Below are 22072 nucleotides of genomic sequence, written 5' to 3'. Positions count from 1 at the left end.
GTAAACTTTTTATATTTCTATTCTTATATACTTTTTTTTAGGGTTTTAAATCTTTTGCTAATGAAGAAGAAGAAGCTCCAATGTCAGAATTAGAAATATTTTTTAGAGAGCGGATGGTAGATTGTGATAAAGAATTGGATATTTTGGACATTTGGAAGAGTCATGAATATAGGTATCCAATTCTTTCTCGAATGGCAAGAGATATCTTATCATTTCTATTATCAACTGTTGCATCAGAATCGACATTTAGTATTTGGAGGAAAAGTGATAAATATGTCACGTAGTTCTCTTATGCTCGATAATGCTGAAACTGTCATTTTAACTTGTGATTGGCTGTATGGTTGAGGAGGTATGCTTATTTAACTATGTTTCTATGTTTTGTAATTACTATGTATTATGCAATATTCATTTTTTTATCTTTTGAATTTTGAATGAAGTTGAAGATTTTGTAGATAAGGAAGAATTTGGCGAAGATATTGCTCAAGCTTAAAGAGTAGGTCGTAGCTCATCTAGTGTATCGTCTTGCTTTTTTTTATTTTTTTTTATTTAAACACTACTGCACTAGCATTTCTATTTATCTTTGAAAATTATGTAGTCAATAAATTGTTGTTTTAACTTGTAGTGTTGAATAAATTATTTGTAAACATTTTTCCCAGTTTGATAATTTGTAACTTTCGAGATGCTAATTAATAAGTTCTATTTATATTATTTGATCCATAACTTAAATTATGTTTTGAATTCTTTCACGATAGGCACACGAGGAGAAGAAGATGGAAGCTCTGATGTCACAAATGAAAGCATTACAATTGATTAGAGAGATTCACATTCATATGATTTTGAAGTTGTTGAGGGATTTGTTGAGATTGTTTAGTTTGTTGAGAATAGTTTTATTTTGAGAGATTCACACGATTTGAAAATAGCTATGTTTAAAGAAACTCACATAGTTTAAGAATAGTAATGATGATTAGATTTTAAAGAGACTCATACGGTCTATTTTAATTTGGATTGGGACTAATTTCTTATATTTTAATGCCTACAATTTTACTTACATGAATAAGAAGTTGTTAATTCGTAGAAACGGTTGATATAGTTACTTGAAAATCTATTACACAAGCTAATTGCAAATTATCATACACAACTTCAATTATTATGTCATAAAATATATTATTAATAAAATAATAATAAAATTATGTTTGAAAATGGCGGGTTATCCGCCATCCGTCATGAATTATCCAACTCAAACCGCCATCAATCCGCCACTTAAACGAGTTGAATATGGATTATGGTTTTTTCACCCGTTAATGCGCCTCATTCACCACGGATCATATGACCTGATCCGCTTTGTTAGGTCGAGGGAAAGGATTCATATAGCCAACCTCACTCGATGTGACTTAAGGCTTGTATTTTTTGTTCGTTGTTTTTTTATTTTTATTCATAGTTGAATGAATTTTCGTTCTTGATTGTATTTGGGATAAAGAGAAAAAACATTGGAAATTGGTTTCCATTAATTTTCTTATAACCAAGGCCAACATTTTAGGTTTCACAATGTACATTCGTTGACGTGGGGGTCAAATACCAGAAATCAAGAGCGTATCCTTCTTTCAATGCTAAAACCTGCATACTTCCTGGTATTTTGTCGTAGACATCCATTTTCATTGTGTTTGCCAAACAATGTAGCATCAACATGCTTTTGTTCTTGTACGTCATCAACAAACTCATAAGTGGCTGCACCATGGTTTCCAACTAGTAGGAAACAGTGAGCGTCATTTCCTGATATTGTAGTCCAATAGCAGCCCATCACTTTGCATCTACCTTCGCTTCTGCACCAGCAAAATAATAGGAGTGAATGCACTTTCCCAACAGATTCACTTATAATACTCATTTTTATTTATGGTTTTCACAATTTCTTTGAAAACAAATATTTGAACCTCCAACTTATGTAACCCTTAAAAACCATCATTTCGTTTTCCCAAAAAACTCATGGTTAAACCAACCTCAATTTTGGAATGCATTTGCAAAAGAATGGTTTTGGGTAAACCATTTAATATTAGGACATCAAAGCCATTTGGCTTGAAAACATCTTTTCTCAAAACAACCATAAAAAATCGAAGTCTAACTCAAACACAGTGGAGTTCATATGAAAAATGACCAGTTTTCCAACCAGTTACAACACCCTCTTTGGCCCACAATTGGGATGATAATTCAAGTCCACTTTGGGGCTTTTTGGCCAAAGGTACCAAACCCTGCTTTATTCTCATTACACGAGTCACAAAATCATTTTGAAATCCCTTTTCAATCCAAATTAAGGTTTTTGAGACTTTCCAGATCATTTAATTTAAAATATGAGAAGAAAAATCCATTTTTCCATTTCAAACCATTCAGGTTCATTCTGTCTTCATCAAAAGGTTTATTTAAAAACTAGTACAATGTCCCCAACATTTTCTCCTTCGTTCAATATTTTCATTTTCTTCATAATTAGAATTTCTAGAAAAAAAAAAAAACAGAAACAATCATTATTTACTTGAACAATCATTCAGGATTTAAAACACATGGCTCATTCAAAAAGATCACTAGCTATTTGTAAAAATCATGCTTTATCTTAGAAGAATAATTGTTCTCATTCCTCAAAAATTTTCTCAAACATATTATTTGAATAAACTCATCTCAAATCACTCAACTTTCAGCACACTTCCAATTGAAACTAAACAACTCCTAAAACTTTATATTTTCCATCTTCACAACACAATTCAACAAGTATTCAGCTTGCTTCTGGAGAGTTTACTACACATAAATAAAAACCAAGCTTCTAAGCTAATCTACGTCTGATTTGAGAAAAGGAAACCAATTATAGGGAAGACCCTTGGGCCTTGAATGTAAACGAGACTCTTGGGAGGCTGATGTGTGATTTCCTTTGGTAGGTGTGTAGGTTGTGTAAAAAGGGGCCTTCTAGTCAGGTGGGAGGTTGTTAGAAGACCCAAATTAGAAGGTTGGCTGGGGCTTGGCAACGTGGTATCCAAAAACTTCTCCCTAATTGGTATATGGTTGCAGGGGTTCCCTTTGGGAGGTAGCTCCCTATGGCACAAGGTGATTATGGGTAAATATGGGCTCCATGAAATGGGTGGTGACTAGAGGTAGTGTCATTATTTCTGACACATGCCCTTGGAAGTTTGTTTCCTAGGAGGTGTGTCAATTCTTTCCTCTCACGCTTCAAAGTTGGTAATGGTAATAATTCAGCTTTGGGAGGATGTTTGGGCAGGTGAGGAGGTGCCTCAGTTGTTTAAGCTTTCTTCTCTTCACAATGCACCTTGTTCTTTTCTTTTGAGGGGGGTTTTTTTTCGTGGGATTTTTTACTTCTTTAGGAAACTCAATGAAAGTGAGGTCAACATGCTTACAACCTTGCTTACTGTGTTGGATTGTTTTGCTCCTTCCCATAGGGATGATGAGAAGGTTTGGGTTTGTGATTCTTTAGGTTTTTTTTTCTTCAAAATCTTTTTGATTTTTTGGGCACCTTTTAAAATCTCTTATCCCGATTTTTCTTCTTTGGAGCTACATCATTTGGAAGGCTAAGGTTCCTTTAAAGATACAGACCTTCATATGGATTGTGACTTGGAAGTTGGAATAGGATTAATATGCATGATTTGTTACAGACAAGAAGGCCCACATGTCTCTTGGTCTTGACATGCGATTCATGTGCTTCAAGTCCAATGAATTGAATGCCTCATATTTTCCTCCAATGTTAGGTAGCAAATCATGTTTGGAATGCTCTATTCTCTTGCTTTGGTGAAGCTTGGCGGGCACCTTAGAATGAGGGAGATCTTTTGCTCTTAGTCATTGAGGTTTTGGTTCGAGCAGAAAGGGTTCTGTTTTATGGAGTAGAGCATTTTGCACTATCTTTTGGGCTGTTTGGGCTGAGAAGGAATGCAAGAACATTCTAGGGTTGTATTACTCCTCCAGGTTTGCAATTGGCAGGGTGGTGTTCTACTGTTGGCTTCCTTTTGGGCTCATTCATTTGGATTCAATCACTGCCTGACCTTCAAAGGGTCTGGAAGGCAGCTTTTTGTAATCTTCTTGGTTGTTGTTCTTTGTTATTTGAGGACTCCTTGTCCTCTGATGTCGTACCTTGTTTCGGTTATTAATAAAATCTCTTCTATCCAAAAACAAAAAAAAAAATTTACAGGGAAGACTCATGAAAAGACCCTTGATTTTCCTTCGCCAAAAAATAACCCTTGATCTTCTGTACCATCTCAGAAACAATGCATTGTAATTTAGAAGGTCAGAATTGGGCTCCCCGCTCCTGGAAGCTCCCCATTGTCCTATGGTCATCTGCAAGTTTCCTTTTTGGTTTTCTAGTGACAAAAATTGATTTCTTTTTGCTGAAATTCCAGCATACACTTGGACCCCCTTCCACATCAAATATGAGGGTCCCACTGAGCACTAAGGATGTGGCTGGGGGTGAACCGCACATTCTTAAAACAAACTGTCACAAAGCTTTTGATATTGACGCATTAACCCCATCATTAAGTCCTACAATTTAAGTTCACATATTCTTGATCAAATGGCAGGCTCCATGTGTCCTTGTTACATGTGTGGTTCTAGAATAGTTCCAATGAAAATGTTTTAAAGTGAGGAATTTTCATGTGACCATTTTGGGACTGTTTTAATCATTTTAAGCTCCTTTGAGCCCCGAATAATAATATTAACACTCCAGGATTGGTTTTCTTAAATACTATGTTGGTCCCAGAAGACTAATCAAAGCTTGAAAACAATAAGAAAATAAGTATGCTAATCATGTGTGATGAATTCTTTTAATTTTCTTTGTATTTGTTTATTTGATCAAACAATATCCAACAAAGGGTAAAAGAAACCACTGGTACAGTTATGATGAAGGTGAAATCATTGAGCATGGTCAATTAAACTCCACGAATTGGAAATTTCTGTAAATAGAGAACTTATTCCATTTAAGATCCTCTGGTTCCTCTCTTCCAAAGGAACCTTAAAATGGAAAAAATTGCTACTCTGCACAAAATATGGCCTAAGAAACACAAAGTGAGCAAAAATGTGAGACTGATGACACATTTAGTCACAACCCTGTCCATATGGAATCTGGGAAGAAATAAGGCCCACATACCATATTCTTCTCATCAGCAAGTTGAAAGGTGATGCATATCATCTGCATTTGATTGACGAAGCACATTGGTTTGAGAGCATCATTGCCTAAAAAATTAATGCCTTAATTGTAGGATCTATTATAAGTGATGCTATTCAGCCCAAAAAAAGAGGCCATGTGGAAGGGAAGTGGGTGTGGGGGGGGGGGGGGGGGGGGGGGGGGGGGGGGGGGGGGCGCTTGCAAATTATTTAAGGAACAACTATTAATTTGTCAAGGGGTAAGAATCCAGAAAATGCTATAGAGGACCTATACATAAAAATGAAGCAAATGACTACTTTTCTCACACCTCAGAAACTTGACTGTTGATAAATCATTCAAATTTACAGTATTTGAAGACTATAACTCCCTCTGTTGCAATTTCCTTGCAAGTTGGTTCCACAAATTTCTCTGCCACGTCATACCATGATATTTTGCAATCGCTTGCTGCTGCAGGTCCTAAATTTCATGTGGCTCAAGTTTTTACTCATTTGGCGCTACTTCCGATTCTGGTCACTGGTATGTTTGTCATTAGAGTTCCACATTTATTAAGCTACAGACATCCTTCAGCTATTTCTGGAATACACAAAAATTCTTGATCATGTCTTCCTTTAGTTTTAGTTGAGCATGTCTTATGCTTATAGCATTGGTGTCTGCCTCACATAGGAAGGAGTTTATTTATTTACAAGGATGATATTGCAGATTAGTGGTGTTGAGGCTTCTGAAAATATGCCAAAGTGTATCAATAATTGCTACAACTTGGAAGGATTTTGGAAAAATTGGCATGCTTCCTTCAACAGATGGCTTGTCAGGTGCAACTTTCAAGGTTCAACTTGGCTTTTGTCTTGAGACAATGAGTCGATGACACATGTTTAGACAATAACTATAATTACAGGTACATGTACATTCCTCTTGGGGGTTCTCAGAGAAAGCTGCTAAATGTATGGGTCATATTCTCGTTTGTTGCCATATGGCATGATTTAGAGTGGTACGGTTGGTTCCCTTGAATTTTCTCTATAATGTATAGCCTTCAATCCATTTTTTATCTGATATACTGTTGCTTTTGGCCTCAGGAAACTTCTTTCATGGGCATGGTTAACATGTATATTTTTCATCCCAGAAATGATACTGAAATCAGTGATGAACGCATTTCAGGTCATGTCTATTTTCCTGCTCTACTACTTTCATATGAAACTTATTTATTTCCCCATGATGGTATGATGCACTTGCAAAATTTTGACATGCTATCAAGAATGCAAGGTTCTGACACAACGATGGCCACTTGTTGTAAAACAGTATCTAGAGAACATATTCGCTGAAAATAGATCCACATGATTGTAAATCATGGTGATTTTAGCCACTCTGTGAGGACCCAAAATACTACCAAACGAATTCACTGTCACCTTTAATATAGTTGCAAAAGTATAGGTGAAAAGTTTATGTAAGGTCAAATGCTTACTTCAGTTTCTCAGGTTTCTTGAGGTTATTACTCAAGGACCCTTCAACGTTAGTCTGAGTTGTCGTTGTTCCCCATTTCCTTTCTGCACTCTTTTTTTATTTTTCTTGCTTAGCAAAAAAAGATTTCTTTACAAGGAGGCTTCCCCCATGGCCTTTGCTAATTTGTCAGGTTGACAGTTGACCAAGTGTGAGGTATTGTTATATCTTCCTTGTGGCACTCTTTTGGGGATTTTTTTTTTTTTTTGGGGGGGGGGGGGGGGGGGGGTGTGTTTATATCAATGTCCAATCTTCAAAGTGATTGGAATACTGCGTTATTGTAACTTCTTCTGTGGAGGATGCGTTATCCTCTATCTCTTGTACTTTTTTTAGTATTTAATGGAATTTTTGTTATCTAAAAAAGAAACGTATGCCAGAAAAATTATGCTTTAAAATTAACAACTTTTGGCAGAATAAGACAACAATTAAATATTAAGAAGAAACGAGAAATAAAAATAAAGTTATGAATATCAGATTTCTTATCATTTCATAATATGTATAGTAATAGCAGAAGTTCAAGATATAGTAACCTGCTCAGGATAAGATTAGAAGTCATCTGGTAACTTTCATGAGATGCCTCATGCTGCTGTTCATGAGACATCTCATCTTGCTTTTCATGACAATGAGAATTAATTCACAAGAATAATTACTGTACAGTAAGCATAATTTACCCAGAGTTTTCTAATCATCAAAATCATCTTGAAAGGAAACTTCCTCAATATTCTTCCCCTTTTTAACAATGACAAAATATTGGAACAAACGTCAAATCATTACTCAAGAATTAGAAAGCAATGCGATAACAAGCTAGCTTCCCAAAAATGCATCCATTCTCACAATATCATAAACCAACAGCTACTAATACATCATAACCTTCAATAATACATGGCAATCAGAATCATATGTCAACCTCTGATTCAAATAGAGCAACCAGTTCAACAACCAATAAGCAGTATAATGCATCATAACCTGAATAGTGAATATCTACCAATGTGTCAACAACCTGTTCAAATACAACAACCAATCCAATTAAAAAAATAAATAAAGGGGTACCAAGCAAAGTGTAGAAGCAATAAAAGAAATTATAGTGTAAGTTAGTTACAGAGAATATAAAAGTAAAATGTTTATGAAACTGAAAAATAAATCAAGGTTGTCAATCAGGGATTGAAGTTGCAGAAGAGTGATAATTTCCCTTTGTTGTCATAAAAGTAATAGAACTACCTCCCTGTTTTAGCAACTCTCTAGTTAGCTCTTGACAATAGTTTTTTCTAACCAGCTTTTACGTAAGATATCTGAGATGACAATGAGCTTGTGTCTTGCAAAATTTGATCTCGAATCTACCCAATGTGGCGGTAAACATGAGGTACAATGGCAAGGGATGTGGGTAGTAGAGATAGTGGCAGGAGGTAAGGGTGTAGGTGCTGCAACTGATGTGGTTTGCCCCCCTGAGGTTGAGTTGCCTTCACTCATCCGTGCATCCTCAGCCATCTTGAACCTCATGGAGATCAAACTTCTTTTGCAAAGATGAGTGTCCTAATTAAAAGCAGTAGTCACATTCCCTTCGAAAGATAGACACTGAAATGCTTAAAAATCAAGGTCAGGAACCAAAAAGGAGGAGGTGGCGCTTCCTCAAAGGTGCCTCAATCAAATGGGTTACAATGAATTGGGGTAGGTTAACAAGTCTGCCCTTCACAAGTGATATTATCAACTGGAGATCAGAGTATCCAGGCAACCATGATGGAGAATTATATCATGAACAGAAAGAGCTTGGGCCAGCTCAGGCCTTGGGGTTATCAGATGATCTTTTTAAGCACAGTGTCACGGATCCCCAATTTAGAATCAGCTAAGGGGTCGCGCGGCACTCGTCGAGGTTCTCACCTAATAGATTCAACCAAAAATCACCCGTTCAGGCCTGCAAACGTGAGCATCACATAAGTTTCGACAGCCACTCATAATCTTGAAATATTAATATAGACACCGATGGATTCCTCAAGAGATATTCATGCTCAATGATAAAATAAGACTACTTATTTTATTCAAGTAAGAGAACACTATATAAGCCATAACACAAGTCATTTGATATTTGTTTACAAATCCCTGGAGAAAACATGTAAAGCCATCTCTCTCCCCCATTAAATCCCCATTATATTGTCACCCCCTAACATTATCCCCCACTCATTCTATTGACAACCTCGTCGATTTATTGTAAAGAGTCTTCAATCTTCAGGTTCTGCTATTGTTTTCTTGAAGTTCATGAATTCTTGGATCTTCTATGTGAGATGCTGGAAGTCTTTTGTCTTATCACCACCGTTCTTCTCCTAATAAAATGTTGTTGTTGATGACCTTCATCATTGCTGAATCTATCTACAAGATTCTTCAATACGTCTCTGACTACTATCTTCATTTACGGAAGGATCTTCATTTCTATTTGTACTAATCTTCGTCGTTGACATGGGGTTCTCCAAGAACTAGGTCTCCAGCTCCAAACTGTCATGGTCATGTAGGCTTTGTGAGTTTGTAGGCTTTCAAGCAAATGTCCCTCCTCACAAATTTGGCTGTTTATTTGTCACCATCTCAACAAGACATGATTAGTTGCAACATATTTCACAAAAATTACTGCAAAAGTAATACATCTAATGGGAAACATAATTTCACAAAAAGTTGCAAGTATTTTTCCCCCATTCCACTCGCTATTTGGGCTCTTGAGGACTCCCCAAAAGCCTTACGACGCCCACCATACACTTCTTCTCTCCCAAATTAGTGTTCAAGACTTCTATTCCCTCTTGGAATGTTTTCAAGGCATTCAAGGCCTTCCGCTTAGGGCATTCTACTATGAGATGGGGCCCCATGCACAGAAAAAAAGCAAGTGTCGGTTGAGGCACCCCATTCCTTGCATCCTTGTCATTCCACTCTCTTGCTATTTGGGGTCCCTTATCGCTCAAGAAGCTATTAGATCCCTTGTCGCTTCCCTTGCCTAAGGATTTGTACACTTAGGAAGATCTCTGTTCATGATTGTCAGGTATTTCCTTTTCTAAGAACCATTTGAGTGGTCGTTTAATTGTCCACCTGTTGCAAGGGTCCAGCTTGAGAAATCCTCCAATCGTTCAGCTGCTGCGAGATTCGAGGGAAGTTCACGAATCCCTTGCCTTCACAGCTCATTCTTCGGCCATGATTTGAGTCCTCGAAGGAAATGGAAGACTCTATCAAAATCCGCCATATCCTTAATGTCGAGCATTAGGGCCTGAAATTCCCATACATAACTCCCTATTGAGCCTGTCTGTTGTAATTCATATGCCTTGCACCGCGCCATGTACTCTGCATTTCCTGGGTAAAATTGCTCTTTCAAGGCATGTTTCAACTCTTCCCAAGTATTGATGGTAGACCGGTTGTTTTGCATGTCTTCACATTTGGTTCTCCACCATAACTTCGCATCCTCAGTAAGATATACTGTTGCGATGTTAACTCGTTCCTCCTCTAGGTCATCCCTTGAGCACTTGAAGTAGTGTTCCAGATCGAAGACAAAGTTGTCTAACTCCTTTGCATCTCGTGCGCCCGCAAAACATTTAGGTTCTGGCACCTTAATCCGAGTTCCCCCACAAGTATTGATTATTGGCCTTTGAGACATCTGGGCCATTGCATTTAACTTAGTACTCACCTCTTGTAAGTCATTCTCAAATTGATCCGTTAAGTTCTGAAGCTTACCCACCTCCTTCAAATCCTCTTTCATGGTGCTTGTTGGCCTAACAAGGCTTAATCTCGTTTTGATGATAACAAATTAAGGTTACTTAACATGTCTATGCAAGTTTGAGTTTTAGGACTTTAGTGATCTTAAGGTTTCAAGTAGATATGCTTGAAGAGTTTGAATGGATAATCACACTTAAGGCTATGAGACATGATAAACATGAAAGTTCAAGTCATTTGAGACATGAAGCTCGTTGAAGCAATGCACAAAGCTCATAAGACATATTAGAAGCTTCACAACATGAAAACTTAAGCACTTAGATAGAATAGTGAAATGGAAGTCTCATGTAAGTACTTCAAAACTCAATATTGATTGATTGAAGCTCCTAGGATATGTCATTGGACTTAGATACCTGATTTTATTCATGGAAAATGGTTTATCAAAGTCCAAATTAAGTTTTCCAATATATGAACTAAGTTTGGAACCAAAAATATTGAAAAACAAGTTTTGCTGAAAGGAAAAGCGACTGATATTGAGTCATTAGGCGACTGTGGTGCTTCTGTGTTTGAAAATATACAAACAGAATAGGCACGGGCGACTGACCTATCGGGCACAATCGACTGACCCCATTTTGACTTTCATAATGCGCTAATTTTAAAAGAGTACAGGCGACTGACCCCTCAAGGACATGTGACTGATACTTATGTTTAAACATTTGACAACGCTGATCTTGTTTCCAAATCTTGCACGATTGGTTTCCAAATTGAGAGAAAATTCAAAGGAAAGTTTTTGAAACCCTAGTGCACTATTTAAACGTATTATTCTCGCACATTTGGGTATGAGAATACATGAACGGAACGCAAAAAACTCTGAAAATTCTTTTGGTTATACTCTTCTGAAAAGCTGTTGTGTTCTTGCTGAGTTCTCTCAGAAAACTGATCTAATTTTCAAATCTCACACGTTTGAATCAATTCTGGTGATATACTTTCGAGCTTCAAATTTCATATTGTTTATTTGAAGTATTATTTTTGGATCTAACGTGTATTATTTGAGGAGTTTTTCATTGTACAAGCAATTCTTTGCTGTTTGTTGTATTATTTGATGGTTTAAGTATTGAATCGTTGCCTAACGAGAGGGAATTCTCGTTAGAGAGGCGAACTCCACCTTTGAGGGAGAGAGGTTGTAACTTCACCTAGTAATGAAGTTGGTAAAGGAAATCCTCACAGCGGGTTGCTTGGGGGAAGGATGTAGGCTACGGCCGAACCTTGTAAAAACAACAATGTTCAGCTTTCTCTTCCCTACTCTTTTTATTTTTGCAAGATATAATCTGCGTGCTTGAATTTATTTTTTCATTATCATCTTGGTAAATATGGAATCTTACTAAGTATTGGAACTTGCTGAATATCTAATCTTGTTGAATATCGTAACGTGCTGAAAATCTAGACTTGCTGTATATCAAATAGTGTTGAATGCTAAGTGATAGTTATTGAGTATATATCAGCTGCATGATTGAGTTGTTAAATCAAAAGTTCAGATAAATATATAACTTTGATTTTGTAAGTAAAGGAAGAAGTAGTTGTTAATCGATTTTCAGATTAAAGTATAAGAGCTGGAGTTAAACAAATGATTTACAAAAATCTGTTTTGAAAGAAAATATTCGTTGTTGCTGAAAATCAGTTCTTAATATCGATTGAGGTTGAAATTGAATCACTGTATTTATTCTTGAATATGTTGTTGGTTCCCGCTGAAAATCATATTCTTAATAAAGGTCTAACTGAATGTATTAATGCTTTTTTTCATATTGTAAATTCAGATTGTGTATTGATTTTTACATTTATATCTATAGATTCCTTATTGACCTTATTGATATAGTTTGAGTGCTGCAAATATATTTATTGGTTGAGAATATTATTTGAGTGTAAACTACTCAAGGGTTAAAATTAAAAAGAATTCCGCAAATTAATTTTTAAATAACCCAATTCACCCCCCCCCCCCCCCCCCCCCCCCCCCCCCCCGCCCCCCCCCCCCCCCCCCCCCCCCCCCCCCCCCCCCCCCCCCCCCCCCCCGCGCTCTTGGGAATACATTCTAATTTCAATGCTAATAGATTCTTTGACATTATCTGCAAGCACATAAAAATCATCAGTTAATTCCCGTAGGGAGGCCTCAAGCTCTATTGGCTCTCCCCCTTGGGATGTTAGGAATGGCATTATGCGCTCAATGTGTTTCAACCTATTCTCGAAGGCTTCCAATTGCTCAATGTTCCTCTGGAAGACCTCAAGCTCTATTGGTCTTTTCTCCAGGGATTTTATACATGGAATGAGTTTCTCAAGTTCCACAATTCTCATCTCAAGCTTAGATACACTATAGTGGTTTCCTTGAGTGTTCTCTTGGGTGGCCTCAAGCTCTATTGGCACGCCTCTCTCTTTTGACAATTCTGTGACGAACGCTTGGAGTTCGAAGAACTGCGTCTCCAAGGTTTCAAGATTTGTCACTCTTGCCTCCAGTGCCTCAACACACTCTGTCTTTGCAGACTTCACAATTTTCATCTTGCCGTTTATGGTGCTCGCACACACCGTGCTCTGATACCAACTGTCACGAACCCCCAATTTAGACTCAGCTAAGGGGCCGTGCGGCACTTGTCGAGGCTCTCCCCCAACAGAGTTAGCCAATAATCACCCGTTCAAGCCTGCAAACGTGGGCATCACCATAAGTCTCGACAACCACTCATAATCATGAAATATTAATATAGACACTGATGGATCAGAAAGGCAAGAGATATTCATGCTCAATGATAAAATAAAGACTACTTATTTTATTCAAGTAAGAGAACACTATACAAGCCATAACACAAGTCATTTGATATTCATTTACAAATCCCTGGAGAATACATGTAAAGCCATCTCCCTCCCCCATTAAATCCCCATTACATTGTCACTCCCTAACACACAGCCATAAAATGTATTAAGGGCTTTCATCCTTTTGAATTCCTGCATGGAAGGCTCATTGCTCAGGTTTAACAAGTTGCTCCGCAGGAGTAAGAAAATGAACACCTTTTGTAGTATTCATGGAATAGTTGTGTGAGTTGTGAGATACTGCATGTGAGATTGGAATAGAAATGCCTCACAAGTAGGGGCTACTGTGGTTCACTAAGTTGAGCAACCTAATGTAGTGACCTGCACTATGCGCGGATTTGTTGCACACATGATACACATATTCATATCTCTCAATTATCATTTACAAAACGAAAATGAATGAGGAATGATTTATGTACTTTTTTTTTTGGAAACTTTGATTCAACAAGATGTATAACAAACGTCTTATGGAGAGCTAAGAAAAATCACACTCAGATTGAGTCAACTCTGCTTTTCAAAATTCAGGCAACTATTGGTGTCTCTTTTGTCTTCCATCTTATATATTTTTACTTATCTCTTTCTTGTTCAGTCTACTGTATATGATGCACAAAATCTCATTTAATATAGACAAACTATATTTAGTCATTTGGGCAATTAGGTTAAGAATAAAGTAAATCGCATACCACATTCTATTCTTCCTCAAGTGTGCAGAGTATTAACAAGGATAAATCTCCATAACAGTTCGAAAGCTTCCATCATTGCAAGTTAGTCTAGTTAGATTTCATAAAACATGGGATATTGTTTCCTCAAAGTTCAAAACAAATGTAGCCGCATAGGAATTATATGTGCTTCCTTGTTCAAGAGTCCAATTTCCAGAAAAATAGGGAATTTAAAATAAACATATGCTGGATGAATAACTCTTAAAAAATTGACAACTCTGTCACAGTAACAAACAATTAAATATTCAATAATTATGAATATTATATTCTTTTCAATTTCATAAGATGCCTAACATTTTAGTTAATAGAGGAAGTTCAAAATATAGCAATATGCACATGATAAGCTTAGAATGAGTCCTCCCATTAGTTTCACTGGATCTCTCATGCTCTACTAGTCTGACATCTCATTCTGATTCTCTTGATAGAATAATAATTTTCAAGAATAAGTCCAGCACAGTAGTTATGAGTGTTTTTATCATTAAAATCATATTAGAGAAGCTTTTTCAACAAAACCAATTTGGAATCCTTCTTGAGGAGAGCTTCAAAATTGCCTTTTAACATTGGAGATGAACCTTCTTCACTTTGCATCTACTACTTATTCTGCAACTGATTGCAGAAGCAATTTTTTCAGGCATGCTTTCATCTGAACCCATGTGGAGAAGGGTTGAGTTGAGATTTATTGACTCAAGAGTCAAGAGTGAAAACCTTTCCCCTATTTTAGAAGATATATTGATAAATTTCTCCTGCATCTTAACGAAACTGGGCTTTAGCTAATGGTAACATCTAATAGCCTTTCTTGATTGGTTTTGATAAAAAATGGTGAGTAAGCATGCAGGGATTTGAAAATATGGATGCTATGAAAATGGAGAAGTGGAAAGATTATTATTTGGCTATTTCTTTTTCAAATGTGCCTTTTTTCAAGAAGTTTCTTTTCAAATCTGAATGATGGAACATTAGCAGTAGGGCCCAAGCAACCTGTCAAGGGATAAAATGCTGACAGATCAAGTTTAAGGAATGATAATAGTGCTCGTGTTGTGGAGTTTTCCAATAATTTTTTGAATGAAGCGGTTAGTAATCTGGGAATTGGCAGTTTTGGAAGCTTGGTAGGTCAGAAGGATCAGAGTTTGTATCAAGAAGTTGAATATTCAAAATACTCTTGGTTATAATGGTGGGAACTATGACAAATGGTCATTACTCACTTCTTTAATTGTGGATCTGAGTAGATTTTGTAGAAAGAACTTTTGTGTTTTGCATCTTTAGATGGATAACATTAATGCTTATTGGATGCTTGCAAAGCTTGGTTCGCTTCAAAAAGTGCTTTTGGCTTCTTATATAGTTGCTGTGCTAATTTTAAACTCTTACCTTATTTATTTGTGACGGGCTTGAAACAGGTTAACTTTGTACTATCATTCCTTTTCTTGAATTACTAACACAACTTTTTCCCTTCCTAATGCCAATATTTTTTATTCGTTTGTTTCAGGCTGAGAGTGCTTTTGGGCAATTTGTTTTTCGTGAACTTAGTGCAGCTGCTGGTGCTATCACAATCACTTGTCTCATGGTATGTCAACTTCTACATTTTTATCAGCTGTACTTCAATTTTAGATTTCTAAATTTTCTTTTTGTAATGTTTTGTGCTAATACTAGTTCATCCATTTAAAATACACCTTGGTTTCATGCTTTCTGTGGTACAATCATGGCATTTTTTTTTTTTTTTTCAATTATACTGCCTTATGAAGAAATTATTAGCATAATTTTTTTGGTAAATAAGTATAAAATATAAAATTGTTGAAATAAAATTTTTATTTAAAATTCTACACTGGAAAAAAAAAATACAAGTATAAAATTATTGATAGGCACCAAGGGGTCTGGGCCCAAGTGCAAAAAAGGGTTCATCTGCAAGCCAACAGGTCCACTAGGTCCAGAATAGAACAAAAATTCACATCATTTCCGAGTATATCCATAAGTTTAAACTCTTTAACCATGTATCTTTGAGCCTTGCTAGGGATATTTCCTCTCCCTTAGAAGCTTTTTGATTCCTTCATCACACAACCCAGAAAAGGTGAGAGGCTTTAACAAATAATTTCATAGTTTAAAAATTATCCAAAACAGCTCCTCAATACTTCTCAGTTTGCTTCCTCATTTTAAGAATTTATAACATATAGTTTTTAACCTAAAAAGTCAAACAGGTGTATCAGACAGTTCCTCCAGATAGTTGCTAGAAAGCTAATTTGTTCATATTGTGTATCATTTAATCAAAGAAACCCCCCACCCACTGTATTTGTGAAAGAATGACCACCTTTCCCTCCCTGAGAAAATCATGCATGCCAGTAAATTGAGTTGCATTGTTGTGCATTGTGTGCTGGATGCATAAGCGGAAAGAGGACATGATGGATGATTAAGGTGTTGGGACTAAACTACCAGACTAGTGTACATGCCATGGAGAAATAGATAGCTCATCAAAAGGTTCATGACAAAGCCATATTTTAATGATTGATTTTCTTATGGAACTCCAAATTCCCTGACCTGTCTAGACAACTAGACTGATCTACTTATATTGAAGTGATAGATTAGTCGTTCTAAATGTAATGTCAACCATATTATGTTAATTCACATTCCCAATGGTGTTCCAAGTGCCTCAACCTGTCTGCCTTCATTTGCTAACAAAAAAATATAAGTGACTCTAACCATGTAGACATGCTCGTGAAATTCTTTTATTAGTAGGGGAATGGACTTAAAAGTCACCCCATTGGAATCAGCTAACACCACCTTCTAAGCTTTTCTTTTTATTCAGGTTGCTAATCTTATTGGCTATGTTATTGGGCCATCGGGCATTAATTGGTTGATTTCTCGATTCCTTCATAAAGAAGGTACTTCAAAATTCATTTGGTACTCCAATTTCAAGTTCTCTTTGACACAAACAGCAGTGGAGTTGACACAGCCTTCATTCTTTACAGGACTGCCAACTCTTGCATTCATGATTATGTCATTTTATGTTGGAACAAAGGTAAATGATAATAAAATATTTAAACATGCATCTATATTTGAAGTTTCAGTGAGTTTCTATCAGGGGCCTGGTTATTTTGCAGATCATGTTCCAAATTCGAGATGCCAAGCAGAGAAAATAAATTCAGGTGCATTGTAAGGTTATCAATTGTTTTGCAGATCAATTGATGTCAAAGTTTGAGAAGAAATTCAAGCTGGGATCACCAAGGCTAGGTTAGATTCACCAGAGTTGAGGATCTGGATCCTACTTCTTGAATGTAGGAATAGAGTTGGCAGTGATTGTTTTCATGGCATAGGCTTTGATAGGCCACAACACGTAAAGGCTGAGGGATGGTGTTGGAGGCTATTGGTGATGAGATGAGCACAAATAATCTGAAGCTTCCTCATGTTGCTGCATTTTTGCAAGATGGAAACAATGTTTATTTTTTTATTTTTCCCAACTTAATTTTCCTTCTCAATGCTAGCACTTTTTTCTTTTTTAATTGGATTTCATTCATGCCTGTTATCTCTTCAGGGAATTATGTAGGACCCAATAACTCCATTGGCAGATTTTCACTAGTTACAAGTATGTCTAAGAAAACCTCGCAATCTTTGAGGAGTTTTTGTTAAAATCCCAATCCCAAGTATCATTGTAAATAATACACAAATTAGGAAAGTGGATAAATATGGGGGATTTGATATTATTCAGTAAGGGAATTGTTTCCTTGTTTAGAATAGGCAATCGTATTATATATTTGGATGTACATATGAACAAATTAATGTAGAAGAGATTTATAGCTTTTGCTTACATGGTATCAGAGTTGGGGCTTCTCAACCTTAGCTAAACTATGGCCAGCAGCACCGTGAACAGCAGAGGGTCTACCTCCTGCAAATATCGACGGTGACTCAGAGGCCACATCTGTTGGGCGTTCGAATGGGTTAGATAACATAGCCTTTCCACTCTCATTGGGAAAATTAAACGAAAAAAATTTCCATGAGTGGACTCAATCCATAAAATTGGTGATTGAGGGAAAAGGGAAGCTAAGTTATCTTATCAGTGAACGGAGGAAACTAGACCCTACCGACGTTGTAGCCTTACAAAAATGGTGGTTTGAAAACTCCATGGTCACAGCTTGACTCGTCAACTCAATGCAGCCGTCAATTGGAAAAGTCTACTTGTTCTTGCCAACGGCGAAGGATGTCTGGGAAGCCGTATGTGAGACATACTCTGATGTCGAGAGTTACTCGCAAATCTTCGAAATCAAGACCCGATTGTGGTAGATGAGGCAAGGTAAGAGAGGCGTTACCAAGTATTTCATGGAGATGACCCATCTCTGGCAGGAGCTTGACCTGAGCATTGACGAGGAGTGGGAGTGCTCCGGCGACAGTACATGATACCGAAGGAGGCTCGAAAACGAAAGGGTCTTTCGAGTTCCTTGTCGTCCTGAACCGAGAGCTTGACGATGTGAGGGGACGGATCCTGGGCTGGCGACCTCTTCCTTCAACCTACGAGGTCTTCGCAGAGGTTAGGAGGGAGGAGAATAGGAGGCGTGTGATGCTGAGGCCCCAAAATGATCGTGTTGGGCTGGACCTCCCCGTACCCGTATCCGCCCAAAAATTAGATGGGCATGCTGGGCCAGATGTTTTGGCCCTTGTATCAAAAGGCCCAGGGGGACTTAGTCAATGACCACAAAAAGGTAAATTATGGTGCGAACGTTGCCGAAAAACAAGTCATTTAAAAAATACCTGCTGGGAGATTCAGGGAAAACCGGTAGATTGGAAGCCGAGACAATACCAAAAAAATCGTGGATACCAGGCCAGCACTGACGGGTCAACTGAAAGATTACAAGGAGAAAACACCAATACCTCTTCAAGTGGTGCATTCAGTCCTAAACAGTTGGATCATTTGTATAAAATGATTTCGGCAATTCAAACATCGGGTTAGTCTTCCTCTAGTTCCTTGGCTCACCGAGGTAATTATCTGTCAGCTTTAAATGCTACATCCTGTTACAAATCTCCATGGATAATTGATTCGAGTGCATCTGATTATATGATTGGGTCTTATCAATGTTTTTGATCCTACTCACCATATGTCAAGATTTTGAGGGTAAAAATTGCAGATGACTCTCTCTCACCAGTTGCTGGAAAAGGAAGTATTCACATATCTGTTTCTATAACTTTACAATTTGGCCTACATGTTCCCAAGTTATCTTGTAACCTGTTATCTATCAGTCAGGTAACAAAAGACTCAAATTGTGCTGCTAAATTTGTTTCCTCTCATTGTGTTTTTCAGGACCTATCATCGGGAAAGACGATTGACACTGCTAAAGCGTACGAGGGACTCTACTACTTTGAGGAGGCAAGCTTGAGTGAACTATGTAATACTGCAATTTGCGATTCTATATCTACTTCTACAAATAGTGAACTTTTGTTATTGCATTCAAGGATGGGTCATCTCAATTTCCAATATTTAAAACGTTTGTTTCCTTCTATTTGTTCAAATAAAATGTCTTCTGAGTTTTAATGTGAAGTGTGTGAGCTTGCAAAACATCGTCGTACTTCTTTCCCATCATCCATATACAAACCATCTCGTCCATTTACTATGTTTCACAGTGATGTATGAGGTCCCTCACGTTCCCTCAATCGCACCAATACAAAATGGTTCGTTGCCTTTATTGATGACCATACTCGTCTTTGTTGGGTCTACTTATTGAAAGACAAAACTGAAGTTCGCTCCATTTTCATTAGTTTTCATTCCATGATTCATACACAGTTCTAGACTCATATTCAAATTTTACGTACTGATAATGGTACCGAATATTTTAATACTATTTTGGGAACTTATCTTTAAGAAAATGGAATTGTTCATCAAAGTTCTTGTGTGGATACCCCTCAACAAAATGGGGCTGCTGAACGAAAAAATAGACATATACTTGAAGTAGCCCAGGCATTAATGTTTACTACCAATATAAAATATTATTTTTGGGGCGATGCCATCTTAACAGCCACATATCTCATTAATCGAATGCCGAGTTGAGCACTTCCCTTTGTCACCCCTTTTTAGAAATTCCAGGAACACTTTCCTACCTCTTGACTCCCCTCCAGTCTCCCACTGAAAATCTTTGGTTGTACTAATTTTGTTTATGTTCATACACCATCGCGATAAATTGGATCCTCGTGCCATTAAATGTGTTTTCCTTGGTTATTCGCCTACCCAGAAAGGCTACAAATGTTATGATCCGGTCTCAAAATGACTGTTTGTTAGTCTTGATGTCACTTTCTTTGAAACCACTCTTTATTTCCCAAAGCCCTCTCTTCAGGGGGAGAAATGGAGTGAAGATCGGTTCTTTGACCTCTTTACTACTGAGTTTGCGTCATCTAAACCACCTATTGAGCCTTCTGTCCTGTCATTCCCTCCTATTGCTTCATTTCCAAACCCATCTATCGAGTCTTCCATTGCATTACCTCCTGACTTGCCAAACACAACAGAGCACTTAACCTCAGGGGGAGATACAGGAGAGCAAAACAATGCAGACATACTTGTTTACTCAAGAAAGCCGAAAATAAAGGATAGGGAGAATCTCATACCTGAAGCACCAAGAGCGTTGGAACCGGTGATGACTCTGAATAACCATAAGCCCATGCCCAATCTTGATATGGTAATTGAGTCTTCTTCTGATAATCCTGTACCTGATGATATCAATTTACTTATTGCAATCAGAAAACAAACCAGGTCATGTACTCAATACCCTTGGTCTAAATACATGTCTTATAAAAGCTTGTCTACAAGATATCGTGCGTTTGTCTCTAACCTTGACAGGATGAAAATGTCAAAGAACATTCAGGAAGCTCTAGAAATACCTAAATGGAGAGAGGCAGTCATGGAAGCAATGCGAGCCCTAGAAAAAAAATGGAACTTGAGAGTTGACAAATCTACTGAAAGGGAAGAAGCCAGTGGGTTGTAAATGGGTCTTCACAGTGAAATATAAATCTGATGGAACAGTTGAAAAATATAAAGCCAGACTTGTTGCAAAAGGTTTTATACAGACTTACGGCATTGACTATACGGAAACATTTGCACCAGTGGTAAACTTAAATACAATTTGGGTTCTCTTGTCCTTGGCAGCCAATTTAGATTGACCACTACGACAACTTAATATTAAAAATGCTTTTTTAAATGGAGAATTAGAAAAGGAAGTATACATGACTATACCACTAGGATTCAGTGAAATAGGTGAAGAAAACAGAGTGTGTAAACTCAAGAAATCCTTGTATGGCCTCAAACAATCTCCCTGAGAATGATTTGACAGATTCGCAAAAGTACTAAATAATCAAGGTTATCGACAAGGGTAATCAGACCATACACTGTTCTTCCAACAGTTTGAGAGAGGTAAAAGAACCATTCTAATAGTGTATGTTAATGATATAATCCTTACTGGTGATGATACTGTAGAGATGGGGAGATTGAAGAAAGTTCTGACTGCCGAATTTGAAGTTAAAGACTTGGGATAGATGCGGTATTTTTTGGGCATGAAAGTGGCGAGAACGAAAAAGGGAATTAGTGTTTCTCAGCAAAAGTATGTTATTGACCTCCTAATTGAAACTGGCATGCTGGGATACAAACCCAGCGAAACCCCGATGGAAGCAGTAAAGAGGGTTGAAAACTGTGGAAAACCAGTAGTAAATGAGAGGAATCAGAGATTGGTTGGCAAGTTAATCTATCTATCACATACTAGACCAGATATTGCATTTGTAGTCAGTGTAGTAAGTCAACACTTGCATTCACTAAAAGAAGCCCACTTAGATGTTGTGTACAAGATCCTTAGATATCTCAAGGGATCCCCGGGAAGAAGACTTTTCTTTAAGAAATGTGCAAGCAAGAAAGTAGAGATCTTTACAGATGCAGATTGGGTAGGATTAGTGGAAGATAGAAGGTTCACCACAGGTTATTTGTACATTCGTTTGGAGAAATCTAGTAACTTGGAGAAGCAAAAAACAGAATGTGGTGGCTCATAGTAGTGCTGAGGCTAAATTCATGGTAGTCGCTCAAGGGATATGTGAAGGATTGTGGTTACGGAAACTCTTTGAAGAATTACAGGTCCCGGTAAACTTTCCTATCAAACTCTATAGTGACAATAAGACAGCTATCAGCATCTCTCTCAATCCAATTCAACATGACAGGACTAAACATGTGGAAGTAGAC

At 37.3% G+C, this 22072-nt stretch overlaps 1 protein-coding gene across 7 annotated transcripts in view; it reads left to right on the top strand.

The window, feature by feature from the left end:
• The window catches only part of LOC131154049 (membrane-bound O-acyltransferase gup1), a 59860-nt gene extending 42359 nt beyond the window's left edge, over positions 1–17501 (top strand). For 4 of the 7 annotated variants that reach the window (XM_058106538.1, XM_058106536.1, XM_058106537.1 and 1 more), the window contains 8 exons: positions 5600–5662; positions 5846–5955; positions 6039–6131; positions 6217–6298; positions 15368–15445; positions 16679–16754; positions 16842–16891; positions 16974–17501. In XM_058106538.1, the coding sequence (XP_057962521.1) occupies positions 5600–5662; positions 5846–5955; positions 6039–6131; positions 6217–6298; positions 15368–15445; positions 16679–16754; positions 16842–16891; positions 16974–17012 (591 nt within the window). In that variant the 3' untranslated portion in view covers positions 17013–17501. Of the gene's footprint in view, positions 1–5599; positions 5663–5845; positions 5956–6038; positions 6132–6216; positions 6299–15367; positions 15446–16678; positions 16755–16841 lie in introns of all 7 variants that reach the window. The other 3 variants (XM_058106532.1, XM_058106533.1, XM_058106535.1) reach the window with 1 other exon arrangement.
• Positions 17502–22072: the final 4571 nt, after the last annotated feature.

The sequence above is a fragment of the Malania oleifera genome, chromosome 4 (assembly GCF_029873635.1).
Source record: "Malania oleifera isolate guangnan ecotype guangnan chromosome 4, ASM2987363v1, whole genome shotgun sequence".
Taxonomy (NCBI): domain Eukaryota; kingdom Viridiplantae; phylum Streptophyta; class Magnoliopsida; order Santalales; family Ximeniaceae; genus Malania; species Malania oleifera.
Note: the sequence above shows the minus strand (reverse complement) of the source record. Positions and strands in the feature narration are given on the sequence as shown.